Source organism: Phocoena phocoena, chromosome 2 (genome assembly GCF_963924675.1).
Source record: "Phocoena phocoena chromosome 2, mPhoPho1.1, whole genome shotgun sequence".
Lineage (NCBI taxonomy): Eukaryota > Metazoa > Chordata > Mammalia > Artiodactyla > Phocoenidae > Phocoena > Phocoena phocoena.
The window spans coordinates 114,183,234-114,209,989 of NC_089220.1; the positions used below are offsets into that span (position 1 = coordinate 114,183,234).

Below are 26,756 nucleotides of genomic sequence, written 5' to 3' on the forward strand. Positions count from 1 at the left end.
ATCACAGGAAAATAAATTTTTTGTAATTATCTATGCTGAAAGATGTCGACCAGACTTACTGTGAACATTTTGAAATATATAGGGATATTGAAATGTTATGCTTTATACTTGAAACTAATGCTGTATGTCAATTATAACTCAATGAAAAATAAGAAACTGTAGAGAAATCATAAACGAAAAAGAAAATCTGAACACTGACTATATGTTTGAGACTAAAAAACAACTTAATTATTTTTAGGTGTTTTAATAATATTGTGAAGTTTTTTAAAATTTTTGTTAGAGTATAGTTGATTTGCAGTGTTGTGTTAGTTTCAAGTGTGCAGCAAGGTGAATCAGTTAATCATATACATATATCCACTCTTTTTTTAGATTCTCTTCCCATACAGGTCATTACACAGTATTGAGTAGGGTTCCCTGTGCTATACAGTAGGTTCTTAATTATTGTGAATATTTTTAAAACATCTAAATTATCTTTTAGATATTTGGGATGTTTTGGAATTTGTTTTAAAAGAATTGGGAAGGAACAGAGGTGAAGATATAGATGAAAAGAGAGAGGCCACATTAATAAGTGATGAAGCTTAACAATGGGTACTTGGGTTATGTTCATTATATGAGGGGTACTTGGGGTTCTCTCTGCTTTCGACTGCATTTAAAATTTCAATTAATAAAAACTGGAAAAAAACTAAATTCATAGTAGTGTTTACTTCTGCTGGGGGCAGAGTACACAGTGGACTTCAAATACAGGCAATATTTTATTACTTGGATGAGGTTTCAACTACATAGGGATTTATCATGCTGTTTTCCACATATATTGTATGCTGAAAACATTTCATAATTTAACAGAAAAAAAGAAGAAAATATATTAAAATAGAAATCAATACATAAAAAGTAAATAAGAAAGACAAATCTCACATATCAAAAGAAAAAATTAAGAAACACAAATTGAAAGCTGAAAGCTAATACCATAGAAAAAAAATTTTTAAACATCAACAAAATATTTACAAAGAATGCAAAAGTAGTAAGTTTTAAACATTTAATCAACAAATTATTTCCTAGAACAACATAAATTATCAAAATCAATTCAAGCCAGATTTGAAAATTCTGAGAAATCAGTCAACACAAAACTAACTGGAAGAACATCAAATACAATTGGTCACAGGGTTGATATTGTTCAAATCTTTAAGGAACATATTATTCTCTGCTAATGATTCCTCTTTTTTTTCTTTTACCGTTTTTTTTGTGTGTGTGGTACACGGGCCTCTCACCGCTGTGGCCTCTCCCGTCGCAGAGCACAGGCTCCGGACGCGCAGGCCCAGAGGCCATGGCCCATGGGTGCAGCTGCTCCGCGGCATGTGGGATCCTCCCAGACCGGGGCACAAACCCATGTCTCCTGCATCGGCAGGCGGACTCTCAACCACTGTGCCACCAGGGAAGCCCATGATTCCTCTTTTAAATGCAGAAAAAAAATTTAAAGAATGAAAAACCACCCAATTCATTTTAAGGAGCTGATTTAATGCTGACACTAAAACCTGACAGTGGTCATACACAGATCTACACATATACACAATCACACAAAACACACTAATCTTGCTTGTATTTTGATAAACATCCAAAAAAAATTACTGAATTCATATTTCAATCAGCTACCTCTATAATTTTCTGAATAGTCTTAATCATGCATATATGACTTTAAATTTTTAAAATAAACTTTATTGAGGGAATTCCCTGGCAGCCCAGTGGTTAGGACTCGGCACTTTCACTGCCGGGGCCAAGATATGATCCCTGGTCGGGGACTAAGATCCTGCAAGGTGCGTGTTGAGGCCAATAAATAAATACACTTTATTAATACAAAATATTAATAATTAGCAATGGGCTCAATATCCAATCTACAATGTTTCTCATATTCACCTAATTGAGAAACTGATATGTATATTAAAAATTCATTCTTTAATATTGTTTCAATAGATGTTAAATATACTCAAAACACATAAATCTACTAAAAATTGAACAATTTATGGTAATGATGATGGTTCTAATATTTCACAACAGAAACATGCTCCACAATTAAATACAACTAATCTATTGGAGCTTGTTTGCTTTTAATAATTTCACAAGCCTCTACCCCAGATAGGATTTAGTACACAGAAGATGCAAACCATTCACTACTGCCTGAGGTAACTACAAAAAATAATTGGAAAAAATAAATAAAATTAAACCATTATTTGTTCTTAGAAGCTAAATCTATATTTATTATTGAATTGAATCACTTTGGGAAGGAGGGAAATTAAATTAAACCTTTACTAAAGAGTTTACATTTTAATTAAACCAGTTATTGTGCCTCTCTTTCAATCTTATTTCAATGAAAGCCTTAAGGTTCCAATTATCATTATCAATGTTAATCAATTAGAGAAAATCATATTTAAAAATAAGATCTAACTATGGGAATTCCCTGGCAGTCCAGTGGTTAGGACTCTGCGCTCTCACTGCCGAGGGCCCAGGTTCGATCCCCAGTCGGGGAACTCATATCCCACAAGCCGCGCGGCCAAAAAAAATTTTAAATAAAAAAAAAATAATGATAATAAATAAAAATAAGATCTAACCATAGGCAGGATACCCTGGTAGGTCTTCTCAGACCTTCTCCAGCTCGTTGACTTTGAAGATTATCTTCTTTCTACTTAATAAACCTCCATTCCTAGAACCAGTCCAAACTATATATAACAAGAAGGAATTTGAGAAGCTTGAGTTCAAAAGTGAGATTTGCTATCAAATCACATTTAGTTGTTACTCTAACTTTGACACTGGTAAGTCCAATTTTCAGAACTGGATTTCTCCTTTTTTTACCAATACCTCTTTAAATTGCCTGAATTCCTCTTACTAGTCTCTCACCAAAAAAAGTAATACTGCACTAGGACCAGAAGCCTTGGTACTTGCTGAATGCCTGAACTTATAAGAAAGACCACTAGCCACAATACCAAATGTTTGACTAAAATATCACCTGAAATGCCTGCCTGAAATACATCTGTTTTCTGACCCTCATGACCTTCAAAATTACAGCTTTCAGATACCACACTCCACACCCTGGAACTTCTTTCCAATGAGTGAATCTAGTTCCAATTCAAGGTACTCCCTCCTGACCCTTCTTCCAGGCTAACTCATTCCATTAAAGTTAATAAGCAACAGCAAGGCATGTACAAAATAATAAACACTGTAAGGTTAGATCAATAAGAGGCATCCATTGCTCTCAAAGAACATTGCCACCACCCTATAATGGACACAAACTGGTAAACAATTAACTTTATGCTACAAAGCCAATACTGAACTACGCTAAGGAGAAGCAAATGTTCTATGCTGATAGAGTCAGTTTAGGCCCTTTAATATGGTTAAGTCCCATGAAGTAGTATATGAACCAAGATTTGAAAGATAAGTGATATTTTAACAGAAAAAAAGGTTATTAATAATTGCAAAAAACTGGAAATGATCAACATGCTCTTCAACAGATGAATGGATAAACCACATCCACACCATGGAATATTACCCAGCAATAATGAGAAATGAGCTATCAATCCAGGAAAAGCCACAGATGAATCTTAAATGTATATTGCTAAGTGAAACAAATCAGTCTGAAAAGGCTACATACTATATGACTCTAATTATGTTATATTCTGGAAAAGGCAAACCTACAGAGCTAGTAAAAAGATCAGTAGTTTGCTGTGATGGATTGAATAGGTGAAGCACAGGGAATTTTGGGGGCTGTGAAACTATTTTGTATGATAATGTAGTGGAGGATACACGACATTATGCATCTGTCACAACGCAAATAGCAAAAAGAGTGAATCTTAATGTATACAAATTTTTAGAAAATTATTTAAGATGTTGTGGGAATCTTAGGAAAAGAATACAGACCATGACATGAAAACTGTATGACAAATATATGGAACAACCTCAGTGAAGGGGGTGGGAGGAAAAAAGGTGCTGACCTAAGTAATTCTGGAAATAAATGGAGTCTGTAAAACTAGGGGTAACATGACTCCATAAAGTCATTTCCCACAGGGATATGGGTTAAAAATTCTAATACTGCTTTACAGGTATACTAGAATTCAATACCTAAATGAATGGCAGATTGATGGGAGACAGCTTCCTCACTGTTAGAGTGTGAGTTTACAGATAAGGGGAGAAGGCTAGAATGATACATGTGCTAATGGATGTTAGAAACAACAGTATAATCTCATGTTTATCTTTTTTTTAATTTTTATTTTTTTACTGAAGTATAGTTGACTTACAATGTTTCAGGTGTACAGCAAAGTGATTCAGTTTTATTTATATATATATACTATATATATAAATATGTATTCTTTTTCAGATTCTTTTCCATTGCAGGTTATTATAAGATACTGTATACAGTTCCCTGTGCTATGCAGTAGGTCCTTGTTGTTTATCTATTTTATATATAGCAGTATGTATTGGTTAATCCCAAATTCCTAATTTATCCCTCCCTCCCACTTTCCCTTTTGGTAACCATAAATTTGTTTTCTATGTCTGTGAGTCTATTTCTGTTTGTAAATAAGTTCATTTGTATCGTATTTTTAGATTCCACATATAAGTGATATCATACAATATTTGTCTTTCTCTGTTTGACTTACTTCACTAAGTATGATAATCTCAAGGTACATCCATGTTGCTGCAAACGGCATTATTTCATTCTTATTTATGGCTGAGTAGTATCCCATTGTGTGTGTGTGTGTATGTGTGTGTGTGTGTGTGTGTGTGTGTGTGTGTGTGTATACACATCACATCTTTACCCATTCAACTGTCAATGGACATTTATGTTGCTTCCATGTCTTGGCTATTGTAAATAGTGCTGCTATGAACATTGGGGTGCATGCGTCTTTTCGAGTTAGAGTTTTCACTGGATACATGCCCAGCAGTGGGATTGCTGGATCGTATTATAGCTCTATTTTTATTTTAGTTTTTTAAGAAACCTCTACACTGTTCTCCATCGCAGCTGCACCAATTTACATTCCCACCAACAGTGCAAGAGGGTTCCCTATTCTCCACACCCTCTCCAGCATTTACTATTTGCAGATTTTTGATGACAGCCATTCTGACCGATATGAGATGATACGTCATTGTGGTTTTGATTTGCATTTCTCTAATAATTAGCAACGTTGAGCATTTTTTCATGTGCCTGTTGGCCATCTGTATGTCTTCTCTGAAGAAGTATCTATTTAGGTCTTCTGCCCATTTTTTGACTGGGTTGTTTTGTTTTTTTGATATTGAGCTGTATGAACAGTTTGCATATTCTGGAAATTAATCCCTCATAAATTACATTGTTTGGAAATATTTTCTCCCAATCTGTAGGTTGTCTTTTCACTTTGTTTATGGTTTCCCTTGCTGTGCAGATCATGTTTATCTTTATATAGATATAGATGGTTACATAAAAATATTTGTAGATATGTGAATATACTCAGGGGAGAATACACACATATACTTCCTGTCAGAGGAGAGGGCCTACAAAAATCATATCCCTTTTAAGATGAGTAGATAGCTCAGAAAACATGAGAAATCATCACTCCAGGAAGAAAGAATAAGGTAATAATAAGGACCCTGATGTGGGAAGAAACGTCATAGGAGATGAAGACCTTTGGCTCCCATTCAGCCATGAAGAAAGAAAAAGTAGTACCCTTTTCTCCACTCATCCAGATACCCATCTTCAAATAAAATAATCTAACCAACATTCTATTATGAGAGGAAATCTTAAATATAGAAGGAGAAAAACTACAAAGGCCTAGAACATGATACAGTATAGAGTGAAATACTCATCCTATTCAGCAAATTGAGGAATCATGGATATCTGGGGCAAAGGGAGGCAGGGGAGAAAACCCAAATCTTCTAAAGATTCTGGAACACACAATAGCAGAAATTCCAACTTTTGGAGTAACACTATTAATAAAAAGTATTAACCCATTTATATCTACAAAATAGTTACACAAAATAAAAACTGAAAAGTTACCCAGTATCTGAAATGACAACTGAGAATGTAATCACTTACTTCTAATAATTCTGAGACAACAGGCAGAACTTCAGGATTACATATATCTATGGAGTCATCCCGGTATGTCTTCTTTTTATAACAGATATTACCCAAATGTAGTATTGCTGAGAGAAGAGAGAAAATCCTGTGAAGATAAAACCATAAATTACAGCTTGCTTATGTGCATTCTCTAAGCTTGTTTCATTCCAAAATTCTAATCAAGCAAATTAACCAGTACAAAGCATTTAGTCTTCAGAAAAATAAGAAATAGGATAATAATAACTAAAATAACTAAAATTTATTGAGTGTTCACTATGTCGGGCACTGTGCAAAGCGCTTTATATAACCCTTTCAGAATTATATCACCTGTCAGATATAGCTATTTGAAGGGGACTTCTTACTATTGTCTGAACCTGCCATAGTGTTTCAAAAGTCCATGGACTTTCTAAACGCTTTTCATCCTGCCTGGAATGTCCTTCCCCTACACTGTCTATTTCAGATCTACTGCATCAGAATCTGTAAAAGAAAGGTCTTAGAATCTGTATTTTAACCAAGTAACCTAGGTTATTTTTTATTAGTAGTTATATTTTTTAAATGCTTTCCTATGTCATATTATACTGCCCATCATATTATAAATGCTTTTTAAAAAACAGTATGAGGCCACTGGGATACATTATCTAATATCAGGCCCTTAATGAGAAACATCTGTATCTGGACTGTCCTTCCCTCCTGTCTCAGAAGAACACATGCCCCTCCTCCAGCCAACAACTAATCCCTATGCTTGTGCTATACATCTCATGAACTCAGTTTACTCTGGAACATTATTATACCAATTTTCTATCTCTAGCCTGAACCTGACAAGAACTTTCTATCAAAATAATCTCACTTCTCTTTTACTTTAAACAACCCATCCTAGATCCTACATCTTCTTCACTTCATAAACAAGCTTATTGAAATGTTAACTTACACTCCTTGCCTTCACTTTGTCATTCACTATTTGCTAACACATTCTGGCATCTGCCTCCCAGTAAAATGTCTCATAGAAGTTACCAAGAACCTCTGTGTAACTTAGAAAAATATATTATGTCCTTAACTTACATGATATCTCAAAGGCATTTAACACAGTTGAATACTCCATCTAAAAGCCCTTCCTAGAAATCTATATATACACACACCTTTGTGCCTTCTCCAGTTATTTCCTCAGAATAAATCTGTTCTACTTAAGAAATTTTAACTATGTGTTTTCCTAAAATTAGGAAGCATTTTAAATAAAACAAAGATATTGCGTTAGGAACCTAATAGCTGTACTTTCGGAGGTCCAAAGCAACATCTAATTCGTAGGTGTAATTTTTCAAATAATTTAAAATTTTTAAATGATTGAGTCATTAACACGACTCAAACTAAATACAAGTCAATTCTAAAGGAATATTTCACAAAAACATTCTGGGTTAGAGAGGAAACTCAGTATCAACTGAAATATAAAAACTACTAAAAGCCAAAAACATAAAAAAACCAAACTTATGAGCCATTTTTTAAAAAACTATTTTTAGTAGTAGTTTATATAGTTGCACATTACACTATTTCAGAATTTTGGATTCAATAATCAGCACAATAATGTTTCTCACACATAAATATGTGATGCATAGTCTCCAGCAACAATAAATGTCTTATAAACAATTGAATATACTATAATTCAATATTAAAAGATTTATAAATATGAATTAAGAATACCTGCCCTCAAAAAGCTTATAAGGTTAAGGTTATTTGCATCTTTAAAGTAGTTTATTTTAAATATAATTTACTTCTTTATTTTAAGCATAGTTTACTCCATCCTTATCTCAACCTTTTTACAGTTCTACTTTTTTATATTTACAATGAAAAATATACATTTAGCACAATGCTACAGACATAAATTTACAGTTGAAATACATAGAAAATTATGTTATACTGAAATGTATGCATGTCTTAATAAGATTAAAGATCAATGATATAGAAAGCAAGGAGTTATAAAATAGTGTTACAAAGCAACGGTTTTTAGGTAAGGTACATGGAGAGGTTTGGGGGGCACCAGGAGCCCTTGCAGTAATATGCAAATGTTTGTGTATTACATTTTACAGGAAGAAGAGCTACAACTTTCAACAGACTCTCAAAGATTTATGACAAAAGAAAGCAATTCAAAACAAGTCTTTTAGAAAAATAAATTTTCTAAGTAACATTTAAGATGGAACTGGATCAGGCACTGGATCAGGAATATCAGAAAATTGTTTCAAAGGATCAAAGAAGAGGAATTTTTGAAACACACATCATGATTTATTCTCTATCAAGGCTATAAGAATACAATAAATAAACTCACTGTCTTCGTGTCTTGGGAAGAAATCCTACCATTTCCATGGCTAGTTGTAAGCGTTCAAAGTCATGCCTCAAATCTTCCCCCTCCACTGTGAAGCAATCCTGGTTTTTTTAAGAAAAAAGGGGGAGAAAAATCAAGACTACCTATTGAAAAGTAATCTAAGCCACGTGGAAATATAGTAATTTTAGATAAATATACCTATTATAAAAATTAAAGCTGGTGAAATATTTAGACATTGCCAAATTCATTAGCTCTCTTATCTTACTACAAGTATGCACACTAAACACACACCTACCAAAATACCAGTAGGTAATCTTTTCTCCCGCTTTCACAACCACCCAAGCAAGGATCTCAAAAGTAACTTAAGAGCTAGCAATATGTATAAAATGTTCTGATACAAAGTTTGATTTTGAGTGGTTCTGAAGAGTCTTGGAGATCCAAAGCACTTAAGAGAGCTCAATTCCACAAACAAATGTTATTTATTCAACAAATATTTAATAAGTGTCTACTCATATGCAAGGTGAACTAGATCCTGGGACACAAAAATAAATTTTAGAACAGGCAACAATTTAGTTGAGAAGTGGAGACTAGACTTTTATAATACAAAGAGGTTTATATTGTATCAATATTAGAAATAACATAAATATTATATTCCTAATAATATAAACATGGTAATCAGTCAGCAAAATAAAAAAGTATATATGAAAGTATAAAAACCTGCAAAGAACACACATGATATGAGTCAGTAAAAATAGTTATGGACTACCAAATAAAAAAATACTACTCTTCTAGAGCAACTCTTGCATTTCACTTCCCCCAAAAGTCAAACGGTAACACTGTACACATAATCTAAATCTTTAAAACAATAAATAAGTCTCTAAATCCCTTTACTATATGTTCTCACAGTCCCTTACACTTAACACTTTCAAAAACCTCCTCACATGTATTTACTTTTTTAATGCCTATCTTCCTATGAAATATTGTATTAAATACTCAATGAACACATGAACTATTAACTTGTCTCATTTACTGCAGTTCTCCAATATCAAGTCAGTGCCAAGAAGAAAGTGGGAAATTATTAAAGCAGATATACAATGAATGATTTATTTGACTGAATGAGATATTCTTTTTTGAGAAGTAAACAAAGTGCTCATTTATTTTTTAAAAAGTATTTATCAAGTATCTACCATGTACAACTTGCTTTAGGCATTGTAAGAATGAGTTAATGAATATATATGTAAATAATAAAATTTTAAATTAAATATTAAGTCTTAGAATGCTATTAAAAATATTTTTATTCTCTATGGAAAGGTATACGTGGATAGTTTAAATTTTTAAATTCACTTCAAGAAACGTTCTTTCTGAGAACCCATGTACTTAATTTTCTGACTATAAAATTTTGGTAAGCAATTTTAAGACATACTTCTACAGACATGCCAACAACCTACCTACTAAAAAATTTTAAGTTAATACATTTTTCTTTTACCTATAGTAAAGCTTTTTAAAAGCTCTTGCTTTTCTTCCCCCCAAAACCACAAATAGCTCACTCATTTTATGATTTAGTAAAAAGTTTTCTATAATAAATCAGTGGGGAAAAAAAGAACTATGCTTCCATTTGTGTTAACTCAATGATACAGTAATGGTTCTCGTAACTGACGGTTGTTCTTATCTACCCCAAGAATGAATAAAACAATGTGTATAAAATATTGAGAACATAAATTGAATAAAGAACTAAAATATAAATACATTTATACTTGCTGTCATCTATAATCAAATTGTTCTTCGGAAATACAAAATGGTCTCAGTGAAAACCAAAATCATAATTAACTTTTAAATGCTTGTACTTAATGTGTATTTCCCTGATGACAACAGTATTAGAAAAAGTAAGGATGGACTAACCTACCAGACCAGAAATATCTTTATCTTAATCTGAGTTCCTATGGAAGCCGACCTTGAGACAAAGATTCAGTACAAGTACTAGCGGAATGTAGGGAAGGCAATGTAGCCTAAATAGGGTACAATATTAAAGTAGCTACCACAGTGGGTAACTGGACTTTAATCCCAAAGTAATCTCTGGGAAACAGTATAAAAAATAGACAGGTGGGGCTTCCCTGGTGGCGCAGTGGTTGAGAGTCCGCCTGCCAATGTAGGGGACATGGGCTCATGCCCCGGTCCGGGAAGATCCCACATGCTGCTCCACGGCTAGGCCCGTGAGCCATGGCCGCTGAGCCTGTGCTCCGCGGCGGGAGAGGCCACAACAGTGAGAGGCCCCCGTACCGCAAAAAAAAAAAAAAAAAATAGACAGGTGAAGGAGCGGGAACACTTATATACCACCTCCCATGAGTTATTGGTTGAGGACTTCTAGAGATAAACTGTTAACTCCTAGGAACTTCTAGAGGGTCATGCAAGAGCACAAGGGTTCTGAGAAAAGCCTTCAGGCACCAAGATACAAATACTGGCTGTTGGAGGTCATTTAGAAAACAATGGAACGGTAAGGGTCAAAGAATAAGACAGGAAACTATCCAACAACTGTTAGGACCCTTTCCACTGAAAGAAAATAGTTGATTCCTCTTGTCAAACTTAGCTCAGGCTCTAGTCTTACTTGATAACATGCCACTGCACACTCCCCACAAACACACCAAAATGTTCTTTCATGCTATCAGCCTTTGTTCCCTTTGTATGAGATGATGAGACTGCTTTCTCATTTATAAGCACCTACAATAAGCCTGGCATATAGTAAACATTTATGAGGGAGAGAAAGTGAAGAGCAGAGTCAAATTACATATTTTTCTCCTACGCTGTATATATTTCTCAGAATGGTGCTTATAAAAATCATACTTTTTTATAGCTACCAGTTGATAATATAGGACATAAATAGGAATAATTGACTTTGAGAATTAGTAAAGATGCTGAAGATCATTTAAGAAAAATGAATATAAAGAACATAGCCTGATTTGAATCCCAATTACACTATTAACTTGCTTCATCACCGTGGAGGAAGTCACTTAAATTCTGAGCCACTGTTCCTTCTGGTGTGAAAGGTAATCACACTAACTACAACCAGGGGTTTTATAATGATCAAACATAATATGGATGTTAAAGTGGTTTTTAAATGGAAAAATATATGCAAAGGAAGTTGGGCAGCATGCAGAGACCTTCATATTGGACTGGCATAAAGCCAAAAAAGCAGTATTTTAGGGAGTGACCATAAACTTATAAACTGTTGGACAGTGAATAGCAGTAAGAGTGCTATGTTGTAGAAATACTTAAAATAGGGAGAATGGAAACATTATGAATTCAAAGATTCCTGCCCAAGTTGCATCAGGATTCCTGCAGAAGGTCTACCTCATGGAAAAATGGGAGGGCAGGTACTATACAAATGGTTGGGTTCCTATAAAGGCAGTAATGACCAGGATGGAAGCATGGCCTCACTGAGATATGAGTTCTAATCCTCTGCAGCATGGTGGAATGTCAATATCCTGAGACTTATTCTGGCAATTCTCACTAAACTCGCCTAATAGTTGGACCCTAAAATCATTCAAAGCTTAGTTCAGAAAAATTTTTAAAATTAGGTGACACTGTTTACATTGAAGTTATTCAGAACCGGCTTTAAGGTAAAACTGTTTGAATAGATTATTACCATTTAAAGAAGGGAAATTAGCATTTACTAAATATCTTCTACATATCAGTCATTATGAGAGTCACTTACCATTTATAATCTCTAAATCCTCAAAACACAAGGAGTTAATTATGCATATGTATATTTAATTGTACGTACATTTATAGGGAAGAAAATAGACTCAGAGGTTAAATAAGTCACCTAAATAACAGGGGTGGCCAAACCAAAATCTATCCAGTTCTAAGTCCTCTGCTATCTCCCATGAAACACTAGCTGCTTGAGCTTGTATTAATAGGATAACCCTTAAAACGAATTAAATCACCATACAATGGGCAACAACAGGTCCCTCATCAAAAGCAATTTTCTCACCATAACTTCTCTTGGGATCATTTATACAATTCCAAATAATGTATGTTAAAAAATACAACACAAATTGCAGAACCCTCCTTAATAACCTCTCTTCCTATAATGCTAGTCACATAAGTTCTAATAACTCAGAGTGAAACAAGTTTAGTTTGCCCCCAAATATACTATAAGGAGGAGCTAAGAGGAAAGAATAAAACAAAAGATCCTCAAATAGACTGCTTGTTTGCATTAATTACCTTGCGGGGAAAAAAAGCAACAGAAATTAATCAAAGTTCTAACTATAATATATTTGAAAACGTAATAAATGGGAGGGTAATGATGAAAGTAATGTTAAGGGAGTAGGATAGTACGGTTACAAAGTTCTTCTAAGAGGAAAAGATGGAGAGTGATGTTTTCAGTGGTGGCAGTGATGGGGGAAACATTGACTGTGCACTTACACAGTATTAAGCAATCTATCAAACTCTTTAGATGCACTAATTTAATACTCATGAAAGTTAAAGACCATTATTATTCCCTTAAATAGGTGATGGAAACAAAAGAATAAGTGACCTGCTTGGGTTCTCAAAACTAGTAAGTAGATGGAGCTAGTATTCAAGTCAGGTCTATCTACTTCAGAGCCCCAAAATTCTTAAGCATTACTTACACTGTCTAAACAATAGCAGACCAGTTCACAATTTCACTATAAGCTCTGTAAAGGCAATCAAGTCTTATATTCACCATTTGAGTTTCCCAGTCTCCTACCTACTTCCCAATGAGGCACACACTGTCACTTGGTGTACTAGGCGAAAGATGGAAGCTTCTCAAAAGTGACAAAACAGCATAACATTTTTCTATTAAAAAGTTATCAGTATCTATAAATTTAAGTGTCTAAAATTTATTTTCCAAAATATTAAATCTGAAACTGCAAATTACTTGATTTATTATGAAATGGTAATGCAATTAAACTGAAGGAAAAAGTTAATGTCATAATTACTAATCCTTCTCAACTCTGATAGTTTTGCAATTAGAGGAGTTTGTAATCACATGCAGTAAGAATTAAAGTGATGGTTATTTAAAGCAAGGAATAAGACATGTTATGTTTCCAGGAGGAATGGTTAATAAATTAGTTCATTAGTTAATGAATATAGATGAGTGCATGTTTTCAGCCTCTCACATCTGACCTAATTGCAAACTGAAGTAACTGAAAAAGGCTTTTTGTGTTCTTTTTACAATTACAAACTTGTTCTTACAAAATATAACAAATAAAGCTAAATTTACCTACTCATTTTATATTATATCATATATGCCCTTAAATCATTCTCAATTTAAAACATAAAATAATCTTATTTATAGGAATTTCAATTCTTAATTTTTGGAAAATTAAATAAAGGCTATAGCCTCTCTTGCTATTAAAAAAAAAGTATGCATTCATTATGTGAAAAGACTGTTACCTGACATATAAAACAGGAAGGATATAACTTTTTAAAATAAACAATAAATATTACTTATAATATGTGGGTAACTAAACTACTGAAAAAGAATTGAAACAAACAAATCTCAAGGAAAAAAATCCTATAGTTCATAAGGATCCATAACAATGCTGAAGTCAGGAATGCAATCTATTTATTATTGGTCAAAATAAATATTGAATACAGTCTAAACAGCAAAAACAATCCAAAAATGGTAAATTGACTGGTTTTTAATCAATAAACCATACACATACAAATAAATCAATTCAAATAAATTAAACATTGATTTATCTTCTTTCTTAGATTCTTTGTTTGTATTTTAGCTGATTTTCTTCCTAAGTCACAAGACAGATGCAAATGAGCAAGGTGAGGGTCCTTTAACAGGAACACAGAATATTTATTTAGGCACTTGTACTGACCGGCTCAGAGTCATAGCAATAATCATCCCAGCTCTGTCTGAGGGGCTTCTTTGTTATCTGAAAGTAAGGCAGATTAGTTAGGTAGAAGTAATGATTATTATACTTCTCTAATCACCTCTTGGATGTAGTGCTCACATAGCACAGCTGTTACCAAAGAATGTTATTTTGTATACCAGCACAAAACAAGGAACAACTAAGTAAACATTCAGATTCTGGGAGATCATATATTATCATAACCAATCCATACTTGCTATTATTCAGTTACTCTGAAATATAGTAACTGCTGAGTCCCACAGTCTCTGAATACTGACCTTATGATAAGAATATGTATGGTATGGACACTGATTACAAAAAATATCTGAAAGAGATGCAATAAACTCTAGATTTCTCTAATACTAACAACTATCAGCTCATTTATGGGCAATTACTACTTTTTAAAAAGGAAAATATTTAATCACCCATATATAAGGCAAATAGTTTAAACAGGAAAGGAAAGGAAAATACTCAGAAGCTAAATCAATGATTTTTTTTAATATACTTAAATTCAATACAGTAAAAATGCCTAGTGTCATACTGGGAAGTGATATATAACACAATTTTGAAATTCTCAATATAGTAATACAGAGTTATATTAGCTTATATAAATATGTAGTTTCAAAATTAGGAAGTATCAGTTATACAGCATGCTCTATATCTTGCAAAAAGTCTGAGATGTTACTTTCATAACCCTAAATACATACTACAATCTCTGAGCCACATCAAAGTGTCAATTTCCTTACAAAACCCTCATAAGAATTTTTTAAATTACCCAAAAGGAATTTCTTTCCATAGACATTACATCTTGCCTCAAACAAAAAAATGAGGGGAAACAATCTATTATTTAAATGATCTACTGTCAGACCAATTCCATTATTACCAGTTCTAGAATTTTTGTTAGTATGAGGAATAAAATTGTAGAAACCAAAGCAATGAAAAGTTGTGAGAATTACTACTTATTATGGAAGTTTAGGGGTGAATTTTGAGTTACAAGGTAAGTTACAATTTCTCTAAGTCATTTCCTTTAGTGAATTTTCATACTGAATGTTTAATAGGATAATCACTGAGTTACAAAAATAATCATACTCTAAGTCAGTATCATAATATCATGCAAAGAGGTATATGTATTAGACTTCAAACATGCAAATAAAGTTTCAGTAATCCTTTGACAAGGGCAAGCATGAATCATTAGTAAATTTAACATGCTGTGGTCTGTAAAAGGTAAATCACTTTGGAAAGAGTAAAGCATTTTTCTAAACTGGAAGTATCTATAAACAGTTTATTATTCTCTTAAAGAGTCTCACAAAAAGCAAAAGGTACACATAACTAATCTTTTCCAATTCATATAAGAATAATAATAATTTTTAAATTTAAGAACTGCATCACATAGATTTTTAGATTGCATACATGAAAATGCTAGTTAATATCCACTACCAACCAGGTTTCAGAAACAAAGTACTAGGAAAAAAAACTTTCCTCAAGAGCTAAAATTTAATAATGTCCTACATTTCAAAACGCTTTTCCTGAACTCCCACCTGATTGAGATAATGATATTCTTCCGGTTGTTTAAGATGGAATGCTGATCTCTCTTCTTCACTTGCTCCTGCCAGGAGGTAATAAAATACATGATAGTTCCTGTTGGAAACAAAGAAGTATGGCTTTATAATGAACATGGTCTAATGGTTATTATTCAACAAGAAAAAAGAAAAAGAAAACATTAATTAGTAAACTGTTTCAGCTTTGCTTCATTTTTTTAATACAAAGGTGATAAATTCAATATTTAAGTACTACAGGGGAATTCAAGTGGCAGTCAAGTGGTTAGGACTCAGAGCTTTCACTGCCGTGGCCCAGGTTCAATCCCTGGTTGGGGAACTAAGATGCAGCAAGCCGTGCAGTGTGGCCCAAATAAAAAATAAGTACTACAAAATAAAATAATGTTTTGTATGCTGGAAACAAAAGAGAAAGGTGAAGGCAGCAATACAGTAAACTTGAGACCTCTAAAAATTCTCTCCACAGAACCAATTAGAAAACTGGCAAATATGTCAGAATCAACCCTAGAAATTAACCAAAAGAAAACAGCAATCCAGAGAGTGTTTACACAAGAAAAACAGCTGAATCTCAGTAAAAACTGAAGCTTGACGGCCTTTTAACTTGCCCTATTCCACCTCCTGCTTACCAGACCCATGGTAGCTTTCAATACCAACAGCTTACAACTGAGGTGGACACCCAAAGCCTGGCAGCCTCCAAAAGAGGGCAGAATGGGGTTGGGGCTCATTCAGAGTCTCATTCCCTGAGAAATATGATTATCTGATCTGTCTGGTTGTTCCCTGGAAGGAGCCATTTTCAAAACTATCCTTATTTGACCTGACTCAGAGTTAGCCCAGTACGAAAATCTTTGCCCCAGAGACATTTGTAGGAAACAATTATAGGCAATTTTTGAACATATCAGCCTCCTGCAGCGATGAACAAATGTTGGGGCACACAGTAGGCTAACCAAAAAACTTAAAGGGAAAAGGTGGGAAATGAGACATCCACAGAGGCTTTGAAAAGCCCCAATATGTTCCTGGGAATCTAAAAGGCCATGTGCATGCATAGCCTGTGCCCATGCCCAGGGTTGCATGTCCACTCAGCAAAGACAAGAGGAGACACTAACTTCTCACCTACCACTAACCCGGAAGGTCTGCACAAGGAGGAAGTAAAGGCTAAGGCAGAATTACAAAATGCCTACCTAGGTGTTAAACATCATGGCCCAATACCCATAGAGAGCCCTGAGGCAAAGTCTGGGAGACTTACTGTTTACAACCATTTGAGGAACACTCTGCTCAATCATTAAATCTAAACAAGCAAATACTTCAATAGCTACACTTGAAAAAGACTTTTCAAAGACTTCAAATTAGCTCAGAAAATTCACAAAACAAACACAAGGAACAAAAGTAACAACCACAAAGGCTGGAAGGGGAGGAACTCATTTCTAGAGCTGCCACATGATTATTTTAAATGTCCAATTATTACTTAAAATGTCCAATTTTCAACAAAAGTTTACAAGTCACACAAGGAAATCAGAAAGTATAGCACATACAGGCTTCCCTGGTGACGCAGTGGTTAGGCATCCACCTGCTAATGCAGGGGACACGGGTTCAAACCCTGGGCCGGAAAGATCCCACATGCCACGCAGCAACTAAGCCCATGCACCGCAAATACTGAGCCTGCACTCTAGAGCCTGCGAGCCACAACTACTGAAGCCCGTGTGCCAAAACTACTGAAGCCCGGGTGCCTAGAGCTCATGCTCCACAACAAGAGAAGCCACTGCAATGAGAAACCCGCACACTGCAATGAAGAGTAGCCCCCGCTGGCCGCAACTAGAGAAAGCCCGCACGCAGCAATGAAGACCCAATGGAGCCAGAAATAAATAAATAAACGTATTTATTTATTTAAAACAAACAAACAAAGAAAGTATACCACATACAAAGGAGAAAAAACATTCAATAATAACTGTTCCTGGGGAGGTCCTGACATTAGACTTACTAGATAAAGCTTTTAATCAGCTGTTTTAAATACATTCAAAGAACTGAAGGAAAACATGTTTAAAGAACTAAAGTATGAGAATGCTGTCTCATCAAATAGAAGCTCTCAATAAGTATACAGAACTTATAAAATAATCAAAAAAGAAATTTTGGAGTTGAAAAGTATAATAACTAAAATGAAAAACTCTCTAGAGGAGCTCAAAAGCAGATTTGCAAGCAGAAGAAGAAATCAGTGGACTTGAAGAAAGGTCAGTTAAGGCTAGTTAGTCTGAGGAAGAGAAACAACCATGAATGAAGAAAAATTATCAACCTCAGAGATCTGTGGGACACTATTAAGCAGACACCAAGACATGCACAATATAGAACACCAAAATATGCACAATGGGAGCCCCAAAAAGAGAAGAAAGAAAAGAGCAGAAAGAATATTTGAAAAACATGACCAGAAACTCCCCAAATTTGATGAAAAATATCTATCTGTACATCCAAGAAACTCAATGAACTCCAGGAGGGAAAAACTCAAAGAGATTCACACCTAGACAAATTAAAACTGTTGAAAGACAACGAAAAAATTTTCAAAGCACCATGAGAGAAATGCCTCATCAAGGGATCATAATATAAGATTACCAAATGATTTCAGGAACCATGGAAAGGAAACATTCAAAGTACTAAAAGAAAAAAAAATCAAGAATTATATATTCAGCAAAACTATCCTTCAAAAATAAAGGAGAAATTAGGATATTCCCAGATAAACAAAAATTAATATACTTCAGAGCTAACAGATGGGCCCCATAAAAAATGCTACAGGGAGTTTTTCTCACTGAAATGAAAGGAAACTAGAGGAGATTCAATTAAGCATTAAGAAATAAATAGCAGGGCTTCCCTAGTGGCGCAGTGGTTGAGAGACCACCTGCCAATGCAGGCGACACGGGTTCGTGCCCCGGTCTGGGAAGATCCCACATGCTGCGGAGCAGCTGGGCCCATGAGCCATGGCCGCTGAGCCTGTGTGTCCGGAGCCTGTGCTCCGCAACGGGAGAGGCCACAACAGTGAGAGGCCCACGTACCGCAAAAAAAAAAAAAAAAAAAAAAAAAAAAGAAAGAAAGAAAGAAATAGCAGAGAGGACCTTCAAGATGGCAGAGCAGTAAGATGTGGAGATCACCTTCCTCCCCACAAATACATCAAAAATACATCTAATGTGGAACAACTCTTACAGACCACCTACTGAATGCTGGCAGAAGAAGTCAGACTTCCCAAAAGGCAAGAAACCCCCCACGTACCTGGGTAGGGCAAAAAAAAAAAGAGAAAACAGAGACAAAAGAATAGGGACAGAACCTGTGCCTCTGGGAGGGAGTCATGAAGGAGGAAAGGTTTCCACACAATACGAAGCCCCTTCACTGGTGGAACCAGGGGGTGGGGAGGGGGAAGCTTCGGAGCCAAGAAGGAGAGCACAGCAATAGGGGTGCAGAGGGCAAAGCTGAGAGATTCCCGCACAGAGGATCAGTGCCGACCAGCACTCACCAGCCTGAAAGGCTTGTCTGCTCACCTAACGGGGCGGGTGGGGCTGGGAGCTGAGGCTTGGGCTTCGGAGGTCAGATCCCAGGGAGAGGACTGGGGTTGCCTGTGTGAACACAGCGTGAAGGGGGCTAGTGCGCCACAGCTAGCCAGGAGGGAGTCCAGGAAAAACTCTGGACCTGCCTAAGAGGCAAGAGACCATTGTTTCGGGGTGTGAGAGGAGAGGGGATTCAGAGCACCACCTAAACGAGCTTCAGAGACAGGCGCAAGCTGGGGTTATCAGTGCGAACCCCAGAAGACGGGCATGAAACACTAAGGCTGCTGCTGCAGCCACCAAGAAGCCTGTGTGCAAGTACAGGTCGCTATCCACACCTCCCCTCCTGGGAGCCTGTGCAGCCTGCCACTGCCAGGGTCCTGTGATCCAAGGACAACTTATCCAGGAGAAAACACGGCATGCCTCAGGCTGTTGCAACGTCACGCCAGCCTCTGCCACCTCAACCACACCCAACGTTCCGTACCCCTCCCTCCCCCCAGTCTGAGTGAGCAACAGCCCCCTAATCAGTCGCTACTTTAACCGCCCCTCATCTGGACGAAGAACAGACGTCAGAGGGCAACCTACACACAGAGGCAGGGCCAAATCCAAAGCTGAACCCCGGGAGGTGTGCAAACAAAGAGAAAGGGAAATTTCTCCATGCAGCCTCAAGAGCAGCAGATTAAATCTCCATAATCAACCTGATGTACCCTGCATCTGTGGAATACCTGAATAGACAATGAATCATCCCAAAATTCAGGCGGTGGACTTTGGGAGCAACTGTAGACCTGGGGTTTGCTGTACACAACTGACTAGTTTCTGATGTACATGTTTATCTTAGTTTAACTTTTAGTGCTTGTTATCACTGGTGGATTTGTTTACTAGTTTGGTTGCTCTCTGCTTTTCTTTTTTTTTATTTCTTTTTTATTTTAATAATTAAAAAAATTTTTTTTATTTTAATAACTTTATTTTATTTTTTCTTTCTTTCTTTTTTTTTCTCCCTTTTCTTCTGAGCCGTGTGGCTAACAGGGTCTTGGTGCTCCAGCTGGGTGTCAGGCCTGGGCCTCAGAGGTGGGAGAGCCGAGTTCCGAGTTCAGGACATTGGATCACCAGAGACCTCCTGGCCCCACATAATATCAATCGGCGAGAGCTCTCCCAGAGATCTCCGTCTCAATGCTAAGACCCAGCTCCACTCAACGACCAGCAAGCTAAAGTGCTGGACACCCCATGCCAAACAACAAGCAAGATAGGAACACAACCCCACTATTAGCAAAGAGGCTGCCTAAAATCATAATGAGTTCACAGACACCCCAAAACACACCAGCAGATGTGGCCCTGCCCACCAGAAAGACAAAACTCAGCTCCAGCTACCAGGACACGGGCACCAGTCCCCTCTACCAGGAAGTTTACACAAGCCACTGAACCAACCTTACCCAGTGGGGGCAGACACCAAAAACAATAGGAACTACGAACCTGCAGCCTGCGAAAAGGAGACGCCAAATACACTAAGTGAAGCAAAATGAGAAGACAGAAAAATATGCAGCAGATGAAGGAGCAAGGTAAAAACCCACCAGACCAAACAAATGAAGAGGAAATAGGCAGTCTACCAGAAAAAGAATTCAGAGTAATGATAGTAAAGATGACCTAAATCTTGGAAATAGAATGGAGAAAATATAAGAAACATTTAACAAGGACCTAGAAGAACTAAAGAACAAACAAACAATGAAGAACAACACAAAAAATGAAATTAAAAATTCTCTAGAAGGAATCAATAGCAGAACAACTGAGGCAGAAGAAGAGATAAGTGACATGGAAGATAAAATAGTGGAAATAACTACCACAGAGCAGAATAAAGAAAAAAGACTGAAATGAATTGAGGACCGGTTCAGATACCTCTGGAACAACATTAAACGCACCAACATTCGAATTACAGGGGTCCCAGAAGAAGAAGAGAAAAAGAAAGGGACTGAGAAAATATCTGAAGAGATTATAGTTCAAAACTTCCATAATATGGGAAAGGAAATAATCAAGTCCAGGAAGCACAGGGAGTCCCATATAGGATAAATCCAAGGAGGAAGATGCCAAGAAACATATTAATCTCACTATCAAAAATTAAATACAAAAAAAAGTTATTAAAAGCAGCAAGGGAAAAGCAACAAATAACATACAAGGGAATCCCCGTAAGTTTAACAGCTGATCTTTCAGCAGAAGCTCTGCAAGCCAGAAGGGAGTGGCAGGACACATTTAAAGTAATGAAAGGGAAAAACCTACAACCAAGATTACTCTACCCAGCAAGGATCTCATTCAGATTCAACGGAAAAATTAAAACCTTTACAGACAAGCAAAAGCTAAGAGAATTCAGTACCACCAAACCAGCTTTACAACAAATGCTAAAGGAACTTCTCTAGGCAGGAAATACAAGAGAAGAAAAAGACCTACAATAACAAATCCAAAACAATTAAGAAAATGGTAACAGGAACATATATATCGATAACTACCCTAAATGTAAACGGATTAAATGGTCCAACCAAAAGACATACACTGGCTGAATGGATACAAAAACAAGACCCGTATATATGCTGTCTATAAGAGGCCTACTTCAGACCTAGGGACACATACAGACTGAAAGTGAGGGGATGGAAAAAGACATTCCATGCAAATGGAAATCAAAAGAAAGCTGGAGTAGCAATTCTCATATCAGACAAAATAGACTTTAAAGTAAAGACTATTACAAGAGACAAAGAAGAACACTACATAATGATCAATGGAACAATCCAAGAAGAAGATATAAAAATTGTGAGTATTTATGCACCCAACATAGGAGAGCCTCAATACTCAAGGCAAATGCTAACAGCCACAAAAGGGGGAATTTACAGTAACACAATCATAGTAGGGGACTTTTAACACCCCACTTTCACCAATGGACAGATCAACCAAAATGAAAATAAATAAGGAAACACAAGCTTTAAATGATACATTAAACAAGATGGACTTAATTGATATTTATAGGACATTCCAACCAAAAACAACAGAATATACGTTCTTCTCAAATGCTCATGGAACATTCCCCAGAATACATCATTTCTTGGGTCACAAATCAAGCCTTGATAAATTTAAGAAAATTGAAATCATATCAAGTATCTTCTCCTACCACTATGCTATGAGACTAGATATCAATTACAGGAAAATAAACTGTAAAAAATACAAACACATGGAGGCTAAACAATATGCTACTAAATAACCAATGGATTACTGAAGAAATCAAAGAGGAAATCAAAAACTACCTACAAACAAATGACAATGAAAACACAACGGCCGAAAACCTACAGGATGCAGCAAAAGCAGTTCTAAGAGGGAAGTTTATAGCAATACAATCCTACCTCAAGAAACAAGAAAAATCTCAAATAAACAACCGAACCTTACCCTTAAAGCAATTAGAGAAAGAAGAACAAAAAATCCCCCAAAGTTAGCAGAAGGAAAGAAATCATAAAGATCAGATCAGAAATATATGAAAAAGAAATGAAGGAAACAATAGCAAAGATCAATAAAACTAAAAGCTGGTTCTTTGAGAAGATAAACAAAATTGATAAACCATTAGCCAGACTCATCAAGAAAAAAAGGGAGAAGACTCAAATCAATAGAATTAGAAATGAAAAAGGAGAAGTAACAACTGACACTGCAGAAATACAAACAATCATGAGAGATTACTACAAGCAACTATACGGCAATAAAATGGACAACCTGGAAGAAATGGACAAATTCTTAGAAATGCACAGCCTTCTGAGACTGAACCAGGAAGAAATAGAAAATATAAACAGACCAATCACAAGCACTGAAATTGAAACTGTGATTAAAAATCTTCCAACAGGGGCTTCCCTGGTGGAACAGTGGTTGAGAGTCTGCCTGCCGATGCAGGGGACACGCGTTCGTGCCCCAGTCTGGGAAGATCCCACATGCCGCGGAGCGGCTGGGCCCGTGAGCCATGGCCGCTGAGCCTGAGCATCCAGAGCCTGTGCTCCACAACAGTGAGAGGGCCGTGTACCGCAAAAAAAAAAAAAAAAAACTTCCAACAAACAAAAGCCCAGGACCAGATGGCTTCACGGGCGTTTTCAAACATTTAGAGAAGAGCTAACACCCATCCTTCTCAAACTCTTCCAAAATATAGCAGAGGAAGGAACACTCCCAAACTCATTCTATGAGGCCACCATCACCCTGATACCAAAACCAGACAAAGATGTCACAAAAAAAGAAAACTACAGACCAATATCACTGATGAACATACATGCAAAAATCCTCAACAAAACACTAGCAAACAGAATCCAACAGCACGTTAAAAGGATCGTACACCATGATCAAGTGGGGTTTATCCCAGGAATGCAAGGATTCTTCAATATATGCAAATCAATCAATGTGATACACCATATTAACAAATTGAAGGAGAAAAATCACATTATTTCATATATGGACATATATACACTACCAAATGTAAAACAGATAGTGGGAAGCAGTCGCATAGCACAGGGAGATCAGCTCAGTGCTTTGTGACTAGCTAGAAGGGTGGGATAGGGAGGGTGGGAGGGAGGCAGACACAAGAGGGAAGAGATATGGGGATATATGTATATGTATAACTGATTCACTTTGTTATATAGCAGAAGCTAACACACCATTGTAAAGCAATTATACTCCAATAAAAATGTTAAAAGAAAAATACTAGCAAGCCAAATCCAGCAACATGTAATAAGTACTATACATACATCTACAAATCAAATCTAGCAAGATAACAGAGAATCAGTTTATATAAGCTCTGGATCTTCTCCTGCCATTGATTCTTCAAAACCAAGGAAATCAGGCTTACATCACTACCACTCTATTAAAACGTGTTAGAAAAAGTTACTAATAACCTTCTAATAGCCGTATCTGTTAGCTCTACAAGTCTTTAGGAGGCTATTCTCTTCCCCAAACTCTCTTCCCTTCATTCTGAAACATCTCTAATTCAGATTTCCTCATCAGCTAGCCACAAAAAAATTAACAGAAAAGTCTGAGTTCTAGTCCTAAGCTTACAGGTAATTAATTATGATAATGTTTAATGAAATTTTATTACACTGAGCATTTTATAAACGTTATTTCATTTAATCCTCTAAACAACTTTAGGATAGTTTTCCATCTGCAAAATGAGAAAAAGTATATAAGAAGCAGAGAAGTTAGGTGATATGCCAAAAGCATATCCAATATTTGAATACAGGTTTGTTTAACTTCAAACTCTGGCTCTTCATTTGTCTCATTATAACATGAAGCAAATCATTTACCTCTCTGGTATTTGGCTTCCTCATCTAAAGAAAGTTACATATATGTCATCTCTGAAATTCCATATACCTCAAAGATTACAATGAAATTAAGAGCTTTATTAAAAACTTTTCTCAAATTAGAGAAAGAACATCAAGACATGACAAAAGGTCCAAAGGCAAAACGCTCACAAAACGATACCACCTGAGATACCACTATTTTCCTGTTCTGATAGTTTGCCTAGAATTTAGAAAGGACAACATTTCTATATACCCATTTAAAAAAAGACCTCCTAGCAGCTTCTTAAAAAGTACAGTACTCTGCCCATGAGAGAAATAGCAATTATATATAAAGTTATACATGGTATAAACTGAGTTAAAGGTCATAATATAAAAAGATCTGAAAACTCAATGTACATGATACAAATGTTAACTCGATCTAATTACACAAATTAAAATATGTACCGTTCATTATGCTCTTGATAAACGAGTCTGGACTTCTCCAGTAGATACTTTTCAACATAGGCACTAGAAGAAAAATAAAATTGACTGATATAAATAATAAAGCTTAATATAAAGTAGACAAATATTTTATCAGAGAAGATGCAAAAGTATAAAGAATACTATCCAGAGTACAGGTAGCACTGGTGTTGGTGGTGTAGTGGTGAGCACAGCTGCCTTCCAGAGTACATTTACCACTATAATTGTGTTATGGACACTGTTAGCGTCATCCACATTAAGTTCATAAACTCCTAAGTCTTTTTTTTTTCTTTCAATAAAGCAAAATAAAGTCAGAAGTTCAAAACATGGCACATAAGACCCTCCCGTGACAAAGACTTTACTTTCTTTCTAGGCTCAATACCACTGGACATCCTTTCAGATATTATAGTTTGACCAGACTACTAAATAAGGCTCAAAGATATACTTTTTTTATATATCCATGCTGTTGCCACATTCTGGAATAAATTCTGGTAAATAAGTTTATTATTTACCAATTTACTCAGTAAGTATTAATTAACTGGGCACTGTGCTAAGCACTGTTCAAATACAGAAATAAGTGATATACTACCTGTCCTCAAGGGGCTTACAAACTAGTGGAGAAAACAGGTAAACTAGCAGCTATCATGCTGAGTTGATAGGGTTTATTTTACAGCAATGACCAGAATATTATGGATGTACCAAGAGAGACACATAAGATTCAATCCAAGAAGGAAAAAGGACGTAAGGAAGAACTCGCATAGAGGGTGAGTACATAGCACTTATTAATATGGATACAAAAATCATAAATAAAAACTAGCAAGCAGAACACAACAACCAGTTTACATATGTATGTGTATAAATATGTCTGTGTGTGTACGTCTGTGGGTGTTCGTGTCTTTGTATTGACCAAGTCAGATATTTTTTCCCCAGGAATGCAAAATAACAATAATATTAATAGATCCCAAAATGAAGATCAAGCTAATTTCCATAGATGCCAAAAAGGCCTTTGATAAAATACAACAGCCATTACTGACAAAAACACTCAAAGAAAATTAAAATCAATGTTTAATTCATTAACACAATAAAATGTTCTAAAGCCAGTATTTTACTTAGTGAAGAAAATTAAAGGCATTCACACAAAGGTCTAAAACAATATTATCACAGTATAGGAGTATGTAATCAGACAAGATAGAAAATAATCAGAGATATAAGGCACAGGAAAAAAATTTAAAGTATTTATTTATGCAGATATGATAATACACCTAGAAATGTTACGAGAAACAACAGTAAAACTAATATAAACAATAAAATAATTCAGTAAGATAACAAGATATAAAATTAGTATAAAAATCAGTAGCCTTCACATATACAAATAATGTGCAATTTTATAAGATATAATGCAAGAGAAAAATCACACTTTAATAACAACATTAAAAATAAAATAAGATACTTAGGAATAAACTCAACAAGAAACATAAAGAAACTAAAAACACTTCTAAAAAGCATAAAGATGTCAATTATCCGAAAATTTATTAGTCCAATAAAACCAAGCCATGAAAGACATGAAAGATCCTTCAATACCTATTGCTAAGGAGCAAAGAATCCAATCTGTAAAGGCTATGTACTATATAATTCCAACCATGTGACATTCTGGAAAATG

At 35.6% G+C, this 26,756-nt stretch overlaps 1 protein-coding gene across 1 annotated transcript in view; it reads right to left on the reverse strand.

Moving 5' to 3' along the window:
• Positions 1-26,756, reverse strand: part of MYO9A (myosin IXA) — a 216,825-nt gene that overhangs the window by 182,639 nt on the left and 7,430 nt on the right. The window contains exons 3-7 of the mRNA XM_065900167.1: positions 25,082-25,144; positions 15,805-15,904; positions 14,234-14,290; positions 8,385-8,482; positions 6,050-6,176 (exon numbers count right to left, since the gene is read on the reverse strand). Coding sequence (XP_065756239.1) covers positions 6,050-6,176; positions 8,385-8,482; positions 14,234-14,290; positions 15,805-15,904; positions 25,082-25,144 — 445 coding nt within the window. The remainder of the gene's footprint in view (positions 1-6,049; positions 6,177-8,384; positions 8,483-14,233; positions 14,291-15,804; positions 15,905-25,081; positions 25,145-26,756) is intronic.